Consider the following 11,495-nt stretch of genomic DNA (forward strand, 5'->3'; position numbering starts at 1 on the left):
TTTTCTCCTTTCTTCGTTGGGTTGTCCCATTCCCCTAGCTTTTTGCTCAAAGAGAAGATTAACAAGGACTTTCCTAGATGTTGCTCAAAGAGAAAGGATGGGAAGATGAACAAGGGCTTCAGTCCCCTGTCCCCAGATTTCAGGAGACATTTTCCTTTCCGGGGGTGGCCTGGGGGTTGGGAGGTGGTGGTGAGTGGAGGTGGGGGTGGGGAAATCCTTTCTTGGGCGGCCTCCACAGTACTACAACCCCCAGCAGGCACCGCGCGGGCCAGCCTGCCACCGAGGGGAAAACCTGGGTTGCCGTTGGCTCTAAGGCTGAGCGGAGCCGTAGACCCTGGTGCCAGGACTCGCTCCCGCCAACCCTAGTCTCACTATTCCGGCCCCCGCGAAGGCCCATAGTCAATCCGCGGCCACTGGCTGGCCGGTCTCCCCACCTCGCTGTTCCGGGTTTCTTTTCAGTTTCCCGCGGGAACCGACTTTTGAAGAGAACCAACCGCGGCCAAGAGTTTTGCAGCCTGGCCAACCAGAGCCGTGGCGGGGACTGCGTTGAGCTCCTGGTCACCGAGAGCCCGCTGGCTGCGTCCTGGAGGGGCGATCGCCCCTCAAGTGGGCAGCCTCCTGGCGGCGTGAGGCGTCGGCGGGACCAGCATCACCCATCAGAAGACCTCTTCGGGGAACGGGGCTCAACCTGGGCGACAATGTCGGGCCAGATCACGTCAACCCTCCCCCAAACATCTTCCAGTAGCCTGGACCTGTGGAGGGAGAAGAATAACCGGCTCGTGGAACAGGCTAGGGTAAGATGGTTGCTGGGGCCCTCTCCCTGTATTCTCAAGATCCCAGAAAGTGGGTTTGCAATGATTTCATCCTAGCCTAGGGGAAGGAGCAGAACTTGATCTCTGTCCAAAGAACCCGAGGTGACTGGAAAAATGTGTCCTTTCCTTGTTTGCTACGAGGGGGAAGGACTGACTCGCGTCCCCCTCCTAATTTCAGCAGCTGACTGGGGATTCTCGATTGTCTCTGAGGCGACAGCAGTTGGCTCAAGACACACTAGAAGAGTTTGGGGAGCTCCTCCTCACTTTGCAAGGTAAGAAAGAGCTTCCAGGAGGTTCATTTCCTCTCCTTAGCAGCCAAAGATCAGCTTCTTTTACGTGGTTCTGGGACTGAGGTGTTTACTCTGGGGGTTAGGAAGTCCTGTTTTGTCTGGCGTTCTGTATTGTGCGGAGGAGCCAAGAAATACGGTCACTCCAAGATGAATTTTAGGCCCTTTGCAGCAAGGAGGTCCAGCCTCTGACGGACTGAGCCTTGAACAGCCGTGCAAAGGCGTATTTGTTGACGTTCACAAAAGCTGCTTTTTTGGGTAAAATGTGTTCCTCGTATCAAAGGCCCTGATCTAGTCTGTATGCTCTTCCGAAGGAAAGCCTCGCACCCTTGCCATTTTATTCTTATTGCAGTGCCCGATAATCCCAGGTGTGCCACGGTTTCCCCTGAGATCCCCAGTACCGTGCCCACCTGAACTAACACAGGTGGACACAGGCTTGAGGCTGCCTCATGCAGGCTGCCCAGTCTCTGTGACCAAAGCCATGCAAAGGCCGTAAAGCTCTTTCAGGAAAACAGCTCTGTGGATAACAGAAAACAACCACTGTTTCCCTCAAGGTCTAAGTACTTCTAGACAACAGCTACTTCATTCTGATGTTTACACTAGATACAGTGAAAAGCAACTATTCCATTCTGATGTTTACCCTAGATACAGTGACTCTGCTATCGTTTCTCCACACTGTTTAAAGCACGGAAGACACGGGATGGAATTGTTTTCAAATAGGTGAATTCCCCCTCACCTTACACACACACACACACACACACACACACACACACACACACACACAGAGCAACATTGGAAGATGAGATTTTCAGGGGATTTTGAGACCTTCTTGTTCTTTCCAAGTTGTCTGAGCAAAAGATGAATTACTTATTTCATGGGACAGCCTGTGACACCAGCATCTGTTGCTCCAGGACTCCCTGCCTCTGTTCCTGCTCTCCCCTTGGAGCTGACTGTCATCTGTAATTATATAATCCTGAAGGCTAGCCTGGCCCAGGGTTTTACTGAAGACCTTACCCAGGATGTTCAAAGGGGCGTAGAGAGAGGTAAGGCCTCCTATGCCCCCACCAATTCCAGTCTGGGTTTAGGGGTGAGGCTTGGGGGTAGGGGAGGAGTGAGAGGCACAAACCCTCCACTGACACGCCTTTTTCTAGTCCCGTGTCTGTTTCTCAGACCAAGTGTATTATTGTAATCTTTGGGATTTTATTTATTATGTAGACAGTGTTCTGCCTGCAGGACAGAAGAGGGCACCAGATCTCATTACAGATGGTCGTGAGCTACCATGTGGTTGCTGGGAATTGAACTCAGGACCTCTGGAAGAACAGCCAGTGCTCTTAACCTCTGAGCCATCTCTCCAACCCCAATATTTGGGATTTTAAAGACAGGAAAAACCAGAGAGTGTGGGGGATGAGAGATGAATGTGTGTGTGTGTGTGCGCTTTGCAGTGCTGGAGAGAGGGTGGGGATGAGAGATGGATGTGTGTGTGCTTTGCAGTGCTGGAGACCCAGAATCAGCTGGAACCCAAGTCGCAGCAGGGGCTCCAGGGGCTGTGGCACTCTGTGCTCTCTGCTTCCTCCCTCCTGCCGGAGCTGCTCCCTGCCTTACACTGTCTGGCCAGCCTTCAAGCTATCCTCTGGATGAGTACTGATCACCTAGGGGACCTGGCCTTGCTGTTGAAAACCCTAAATGGCATCCAGGTAATGGGGGAAGTGATGATGAACATACCTACCCTCCTCTCTTCCCCATAGCTGCAGTATTTTACCTAGGGTTTTAGACATACTAGGCAAGCACTCTCCACTGAGATACATTTTCTATCCTCTCCTGCCCACTTTTTAAGAAAATTTATTTTTATGTATATAAGTGTTTGACCTACACCCATGGAGGTCAGAAGAGATGTCAGATTCCCTGGAGCTGTGGTTACAGATAGTTGTGAGACACCACATAGATACTGGGTCCTCTGTAATAACAAATGTTCTTAAGCACTGAGCTCTCTCTCTAGTCCACCACCCCTGACCCCTCCTCTCTACACACACTCTTTTGGAGACTGGTTCTCACTACATAACCTTAACTCTCAAGGTAGACCATCCACCTGCCTCTGCCTCCTAAGTGCTGGGATTAGAGGAGTACACAACCATGACAGGTCTACTTCTTTCTTGAGACAGGCTTACTATGTACCCAGGCCCCAAATTTACTGCAGTCTTCTTTGCCTCAGCCTCTCCAATGCTGAGACTTACAGGGGTGAGCCACCACACACCGCTCTCAACTCTCATTGCTTTTTAATTGGAGATAGATAGAACCTTAATAAGGTGTCTAGTCTAGCCTTGAACTTACTCTGCAGTCAAGGCTACTCTGTAGCCCAGGTTCAAGATCTTGAACCTATGATCCTTTTTGCTTTATCCTCTAGAGCAGTGGTTCTCAACCTGTGGGTTGTGACCCCTTTGAGCCCTGAATGACCCCCAGAAACACAGATATTTACATCATGATTCATAACAGTAGCAAAATTGCAGCTATGAAGTAGCAATGAAATAAAGGGTCAGAGCTGCAGGAAGGTTGAGAACCGATGTTCTATAGGCTAAGTTACTGTGATAACAGGCCTGCACCACCATTCCCAGCATGCATACAGCAGCACTGTATGCTGGGAAGGCCGCTATGATGGTTGACGAAACAACTAGAACAACAACAAACCAAAAATACAGAAACAAAGCCACCTTGCTCTGGTTAGCTCCTCACTGGGGGATTTTCAAAATAGCTTACTAAGTCCAAGTCAGGATAAGGCTCTTGTGACTCCTAAAACTACCTCCCAGCCTCAATCCTCATAGTAACCCATTTTTTGTTCCATGTCCACCTGGGCATATGAGTGACAGGGCTTTAGTCAGCACTTCCTAGGATTTTTCTTCCTGTCCACATCATTGCCTCATACTTATCTTTCTCTTCTAATGGGGGAACAGTTATCAGAAGGACCCTTGGGCTCAAAGACTGGGTGGGATAGACTGGCAGGAGAAGATGGGGTGCTTACAGGATTAGAACCTCTGACTATCCTCTCTCTCTGCAGACTGAGACCTCTGAGGATCTGCTACTACTGCTAAAATCCTGGAGCCCTCCCGCAGAGAAGTCAGATGCCCCATTGATTCTGCAGGATGCTGAGGGTTTGAGGGATGTCCTTTTGACAGCACTTGCCTGCCACCAAGGTCTAGCAGCCTGATTCACCCCTTCTTTCCCTAAGGGATCCTCTGGGCTTATGCTCTCTGTAGCTCCATGGAGTTCCTCTAGGTTCTTGTTTCCCATCATGCTTTCTGCTTTACAAACTTTTCTAAGAATACCATGATTGCCCCCAGGTCTCCAGGAGCTAATCACAGGGAACCTACCCCAGGCACTGAGCAGGCTGCATGAGGCAGCGTCAGGTGTGTGTCCACCATCTGTGTTAGCCCAGGTGTACACAGCGCTGGGGACCTGTCAGCGTAAGATGGTAAAGATAAAGCCTTAGGGATGGGGAAACCATGCATCATGCTTTGTGAGGGTAGCTGAGCCCTGCATCTTTCTATTTCTACAGGGAAATCCACAGAGAGCACTGCTCTACTTGACGGCAGCCTTGAAGGTGGGTGTAACCTGTGCCCTTCCGCTTCTGGAGGCTTCTAGACTATATCGGCAACTAGGAGACACTGCAGCAGAGCTGGAGAGTTTACAGCTGCTGGTTGAGGTGAGGAGCTTCCAGGTGGAGACACCTTGTGGAGGACAGCTCGTGTGTGTGTGTGTGTGTGTGTGTGTGTGTGTGTGTGTGTGTGTGTGTTGGGGTGACTTGTCAGGACAGAAGTACATAGCTGGGTGTTGGTGGCACACGCCTTTAGTCCCAGCACTCAGGAGGCAGAGGCATGTGGATCTCTGTGAGTTCAAGACCAGCCTGGTCTACAGTGCTAGTTCCAGGACAGCCTCCAAAGCCACAGAGAAACCCTGTCTTGAAAAGCCAAAAAACAAAAACAAAAACAAAAACAACTCCCCCAAAACAAGACAGAAGTACACAAATGTGTGGTTCTCAAAGACTTGAATTCTTTCTGTTCTTTTTAGGCCTTGAGTGCCACTCCTAGTTCAGCTCTCAAACTTCACATCGAGGTAGAATTGCTACTTCCACAACCTGACCCATCCTCTCCTCTCTACTGTGGCACACAGAGCCAGGCCAAGCGCCTGCTGGCAAGCCGGTGTCTACAGACAGGGAGGTGAGTCTCCCCCTGCTCACAGGGGTCTCTCCTCCCACTTCTGATGCTTTTGTGGGCGTTTGATTCGCTGTAAAATTTTATTTATTTTGGAATGTGTGATATACCTGTGTGGCAGGGTGGGGGAGCTTCCACCTGGCTATTTTGGAGTGTGTGGAAGCTAGAGATTGACATTAGGTATCTTTCTCTATTGTTACTACTGTTATTTTTGAGACAGGATCTCTCAGTGAACCTGGAGCTCACTGGTTTTGGCTAGACTGGCTGGCCAGTGGAGCCATGGTGATTTGCCTGTCTCTTACTCCTCCCTAACCTCCAGTGCTGTGGTTACAAATATGTATTGTAGCTGGGCAGTGGTGGCGCATGCCTTTAATCCCAGTACTCGGGAGGCAGAGGCAGGTGGATCTCTGTGAGTTCGAGGCCGGGCTGGACCGACAGCTTCCAAAACAATACAGAGAAACCCTGTCTGGTAAAACCAAAAAAATAAAAAATAAAAAATATGTATTGTAGTCTGGTGGTGGCTGTGTACACCTTTAATCCCAGCACAAGAGGTAGAGTCAGGTGAATTTTTGAGTTCAAGTCCAGCCTGGTTCATAGAGCAAATTCCAGGACAATATGTGCTTTACGAGAAATCCTGTCTCAAAAACAAACAAAAAAGTGTATTGCTGTCCTGTTTTGTTTTTTGTTTGTTTTGTTTTTCAAGACATGGTTTTTCTGGGTAGCTTTGAAGCCTGTCCTGGAACTGGCTCTGTAGATCAGGCTGGCCTGGAACTCACAGAGATTCTCCTGCCTCTGCCTCTTGTGTGCTGGGATTAAACGTGTGCCACCATTGCCTGGTTGTACTGGATATTTTGACAAGAGTACGGGAGCTCTAAATTTATTGTGTCTACAAGACAAGCACGTTGTCCACTGAACCATGTTCCCCAGACCCCATTTTTCTCTTGTGTGATTACTTATCCCTGTGACTAAAGCATTTGGCTTCCTGCCTTAAAGTGGGACCTTAACTGAGAAATTATCATCCAGACAGCAACGGCTTCCATTTGAAATCCTGACGTGTCCTCACCCATCCATCCTGAAATGGGTAGATGCATAGTGAGCCACGGTTGGAGCTCCCAAATCCTGCTCCCTTGTTTTACACTTCAGGGCCCAGGGTATCCCTCCATTAGCCAAGAGAGTATTCTCACTGGAGCTTTATTGGGGGCAGGGTCCTTGGTGAAGTGAGACTCACAGGCTGAATCTCCAGGGCAGAAGATGCTGCAGAACATTACTTGGACCTGCTAGCTGTGTTGCTGGGTGGCTCAGAGCTAAGGGTAGGTGTGTCTTAGGGTTCTCTGCATTTGAGTGGGTGGGTTGGAACTTCCCCTGCCTTCATTGGTCTTCCTGGAGGACCAGTCCTCTCTGCATGGTACTGGAGCCTGGTGGTGAGCTCAGGAATGGTGACTCATGCCACTTCAAGACACTGTCCCCCTTTCCCCTCCCCAGTCCTCCCCACCCACCTCCTCTCCAGGGCCTTGTATACCAGAGTTGTGTCTGGAGGCCGCAGCAGCACTGATCCAGGCAGGCCGAGCCCCAGATGCTTTGACTGTATGCGAGGAGCTGCTCAGCCGAACTTCATCTCTGCTTCCCAAGATGTCCTTGTGGGAAAATGCCAGAAAAAGAACCAAAGAACTGCCATACTGCCCAATCTGGGTCTCTGCTACTCACCTGCTTCAGGGCCAGGCCTGGTCGCAGCTAAAGGCTCGAAAAGAAGCACTTAGTGAGTTTAGCCAGTGAGTCCAGGAAGATAGAGCATTGGGGAGGTGTGGAGGCATGGCTTTCTGATCTGGACCTGGGTTGGTGGACTTTATTTTTAGTAGTTACCTTAATTTCCGAGGCCAGCTCTTTATTCCTGCTATTTATATCCCGCTTCAGGTGTCTTGAGCTGCTCTTTCGGGCCCTGCCTGAGGACAAAGAACAAGGTGATTTAGTTATTTTATTTTGGTTTTTTTGAGACAGGGTTTTCTATAGCTTTTGGAGGCTGTCCTGAAACTTGCTCAGTAGACCAGAGATCCACCTGTCTCTGCCTTCCAAGTGCTGGTATTAAAGGCATGTGCCACACCACTGCCCGTCTGTGATTTAATTTTGTAAAAAAAGATTCTCTTTTGCTTTCTTTTATTTTATTTTATTAATTTTTTTGCTTTTGGTTTTTCGAGACAGGGTTTTTCTGTGGCTTTGGAGGCTGCCCTGGAACTAGCTGTTGTAGACCAGGCTGGTCTCGAATTCACAGAGATCCGCCTGCCGAGTGCTGGGACCACCGTTCGCCTCTTTTCTTTTCTTTTTTATAAACAGGTTCTCATATAGACCAGGCTGATCTCAAGCTTACTATTTTAGTCAAGGATAACCTTGGATTCCTCTTCCTCCTGCTGCAACTCCCAAGTGTTGGCGATATAGATGTTTGCTACCAAACCTGACTCTAATTTAGATTGTCAATTTTTCTTAACTCCTGAAAGTGGTGTGTGGGTTCCCTTTCCATTGCACCTCAATCTACCAGACTGGGAGACTTCAGGGGACATGCTGGGGCATAGTAGCACATACGTTTCATTCTAGCACTCCCAACGGGTAGATCTCTGAATTTGGGCCCTCCTCATTTTACATAGTGAGTTTTTTTTTTTTTTTTTTGGTTTTTCGAGACAGGGTTTCTCTGTATTGTTTTGGAGGCTGTCCTGGAACTCACTCTGTAGACCAGGCTGGCCTCGAACTCACAGAGATTCGCCTGCCTCTGCCTCCCGAGTGCTGGGATTAAAGGCGTGCGCCACCAACACCCAGCCATAGTGAGTTCTTAATCAGCCACGACTATGTGGTGAGAACTTGTCTCAAAAAAAAAAAAGTTAGGGAAGACAGGAGGAGGATGGGGACTTGGGTGTTTGGTGACTGTGTCTGGGATGATGAGAGATGCTTGCTGACTTTGGTGGTGATCTCTAGGGGTAGGCTCCAACTGTGAGCAGAAGTGTCAGCCTGATGTGGCACTGAAACAGCTTCAAGTAGCCACTCTGCTCAGTCGTGGGCTGGAATGGGTAGCCAGTGGCCAGGACACCAAAGCCCTAAGTGACTTCCTCCTCAGTGTGCAGATATGCCCAGGTATGTACATTTGCTTGGTGTTGGCTGTACTTGGACAGAAGTGTAAGGATGGTATTCTCAGATAGGAAGACTGAGTAGCGTTATGCTGTATATACCTAGGAGGTACCCATGTGTACACAAACAAACACGTGTATGCAAGCCTCCTAAGAGTTCCCTGGTCTCCCTTGTTGTCTTCAAAGACCTAGACTATGTGGGGATGGTTTTGCAGATACAGGGCTAGTTGAACACTTTGTGCTGGGCAGGCAGTGGCTTCTGGGAGAGTATGGTTATGAAATAATTTAGTTTTGGTTTTATGTGTGTGTTTATAGACAAGATGCTTCCCCTCTCTAGGTCTAAGGCTATATCAGCTTCTAAGTCTTTGTACTTTGGGGTGGGTTATAGGCAATAGAGATGGTTCCTTTTACCTGCTTCAGACTCTGAAAAGATTGGAACGGAGGAGTGAGGCCACTGCTTTCTGGAGGGAGGCCCAAAATCAACAGCTACAGGAAAACGCCACCAGGTAAGGCTTAGTCTTCCTGGCTTGGGCCTGGGGGGCAATCGGAATCCTGTAGTGGGGGTGATGAGGAACAGAAGGAAGGATGGATGTCAAACCTCCATCTGTCTTTCACTCTTAGGCATGCTCTTCTTCCTTTTCAGGTCTCTTCCACTGTACTTAGAAACGTGTTTGAGCTGGATCCATCCCCCTAACTGTGAAGCTTTCCTCAAGGAGTTTGGGGCATCTCTGCTAGAAGTCTCGTGACCTGTAGCTTCCCTGTTTCCAGGAGCTTGAGCTGGGGCCCTGTGGACATCTCCATGGGGAGGGGTTTTTTCTGCCTTGTCCTCTTTGGATAATATGGCTGGAGTTGATTGTTCCTAAGTAACTCCTCCAATGATGAGGTTGGTGGTCTACTTACTGCCAGTCTAGTTCCAGAATGGCTCCACAAGAAATCATTGACTTTGGTTATATTTTTTTCTTGTTTCTTTTCTTTTTTTGTGTGTGTACATGTTGAGTGAAATCTTCTATTTATCTCTTATCTGCTTACTATACAGGGTTGATTGGGAAGGCTCATGGCAGACTAGTTGGGTGTTGGTTACTTAAAATACGGTTTTTCAAGCATCCATCTTCCATTAACCTTCCCTGCCTCCCAGGTCCCCTCTTCCCTTCTACTTTCCTTTTGGAAGGTTGAATTCTGGGGACTGAACTCCAGTTCCTCACACACAAGTCCCTATCCCTCACCCAATCCCCACCATCCATTTTAAGAGCTTGAGGTGTGAGTATGAGAAAAAGCCTACATTAATCCTTTTGAAGGAGCAGTGACATAGCTCTTTTAAAATTACTATTAAAATTTTTAATTACCTATTTTTAATCATGTGTGTATGCCATCCATATGTATATGGGTGTCCTTGGAGGTCAGAGGCGTTGGGTCTCTCAGAGCTGCTGTTACAGGAGGTTGTGAACCACCTGACATGGGTGCTGGGAATCCACCCTGTGTTCTCTGGAAGAGCAGTTACACTTTCTTCACCACTGATCCACCTCTCTAGCTCTGTTAGCTGAAAGCACAGCTAACAGCCCAGGAATCTGTACTCAGTGACAGTGAACCAAGTTAGTTTGGAGAATGATCTTGACAGACCTCTTAAGGAAGAGTGGGTACCTGATACTTAAGAAGGTAGGGACAAGTGGTACATGGCTTTAATCCCAGCACTTGGGAGGCAGAGGCTAGTGGAGTTTGTGGCCAACCTGGTCTATATAGTAAGTTCCAATACAGCCAGGGCTATGTAGAGAGGTCCCGTCTCAAAAAAATAAAAACAAAAATGAAACAGGTGTTTTTCAGAGTAGCTCTGTCTCTAGAAACAAACTGTCTCCTATCAGCCCGTGTGGGTAGGAGGTGAAGAATGAATCGAATCAGGATATGCCACTTGGAACATGAGAGCCAATTAATTGTTTTTTTTGGGACCCAAGGACCTTAAGTCACAGAGTGTGCTTGATTTTCTTGCAGATGTCCTTGACATCTTTGAGCCTGAGTGTTCTCCGTCCACAGATAGTATTTTTACACTGTGACAAAGAATATGTACTCCCAAACCCCGAGAAACTGTAAAAGCTGAGGGATTAGTTAGGAGAGTGCAGTGTCAGTAGAGTGGATTAAGAGCTGGGGTGCTGCTGACTCAGAACTAGGGCCCAGGGAAAGGGTGACTAGAACTGGTGTTTTTCGGGAGACCTAGTCTAGCTGTGCGGCCCTAGCTGGCTTCGAACCCCTCCTGCTTTAGCCTGTGGAGTACTGGCTTCTAGGATGAACACCGCCATGCCCGGCTGTTATTTTTTTTTGTTTTGTTTTTTGTTTTTGTAGACCAGCCTGATTTAAAACTCAAGAGATCAGCCTGCCTCTGCCTTCGAAGTGTTGAAATTAAAGGCATGTGCCACCACACTGCTTTTAAAATTTATTTCTGAGATACTGTTTTGACGCTAGAATTATAGATCTGCCCCACTATGCCCCAACCCGGTTTTGTTTTTCAGAAAAGGTCCTGAATCCTGAGTTGATCTCCAACTAATAATCCTCCTGCCTCTGCTTCCCAATTGCTAGGGTTACAGACCTAGCCCATCCACCACGCCCTTCTTTGGAGCCAGTGCTTTAAAGGAGCATGAAGGGTTTTTGTGGTGGAGTAAGAGGATCCCCAGGATTGGCGAGAAATGGACTACGTGGGTTGCCTTTACAACCCGACTAAACTAGTAAGGGTTCAAGCCATTGTGTTAGGTTCTTCCAGCAGCTAATAAACTGAGGAGCCAATCAACTGGAGCCAAGTAGGAGAGGCCTCCTCGGAGAGATTAAAGGCTCTCCTTTCACCAGACAATCTGGCCTATTACTTTTGCTGATTGGTCAAGAATCCCAATCCGTCGAGGAAGCGTAGTGCTGCGGCCAATTGACGTGGCGTTACTAGGCGTGTTGCAGCCTTGAGGCGGGGCCGGGCCATAAACGAATTTTGTGATTGGTTGTGGGCCGCGGGTTGCTGGGGAGAGGCACGGAGAGGCGGGCACGAGTCCCAACGCAGGCTCTGATTGGTTGAGATGAGAGCAGCTTTCCTTCCGATGATTCGGCTCTTCT

General features: G+C 48.6%; 1 protein-coding gene across 3 annotated transcripts; it reads left to right on the top strand.

Moving 5' to 3' along the window:
• The first annotated feature begins 258 nt into the window (after positions 1-258).
• Positions 259-9,764, top strand: Fancg (FA complementation group G). 3 transcript variants are annotated; one of them, XR_002384684.2, is made up of 14 exons: positions 259-794; positions 991-1,084; positions 2,011-2,142; positions 2,591-2,793; positions 4,149-4,284; positions 4,432-4,562; positions 4,647-4,793; positions 5,159-5,307; positions 6,545-6,611; positions 6,784-7,070; positions 7,213-7,259; positions 8,263-8,418; positions 8,832-8,917; positions 9,055-9,764. XR_002384684.2 is itself a non-coding variant. In XM_021232250.2 (14 exons), exons 1-14 carry the CDS (start codon positions 699-701, stop codon positions 9,155-9,157), a joined length of 1,863 nt encoding a protein of 620 aa, XP_021087909.1. In that variant the 5' UTR covers positions 261-698; the 3' UTR covers positions 9,158-9,764. The 3 variants fall into 3 exon arrangements, 2 of the variants coding, with proteins under 2 accessions (XP_021087909.1, XP_012975007.1); XM_021232250.2 differs by having other exon boundaries at positions 261-794; positions 994-1,084; positions 8,800-8,917; XM_013119553.3 differs by having other exon boundaries at positions 262-794; positions 8,800-8,917.
• Positions 9,765-11,495: the final 1,731 nt, after the last annotated feature.

The sequence above is a fragment of the Mesocricetus auratus genome, unplaced genomic scaffold (genome assembly GCF_017639785.1).
Source record: "Mesocricetus auratus isolate SY011 unplaced genomic scaffold, BCM_Maur_2.0 Super-Scaffold_6730, whole genome shotgun sequence".
NCBI lineage: Eukaryota > Metazoa > Chordata > Mammalia > Rodentia > Cricetidae > Mesocricetus > Mesocricetus auratus.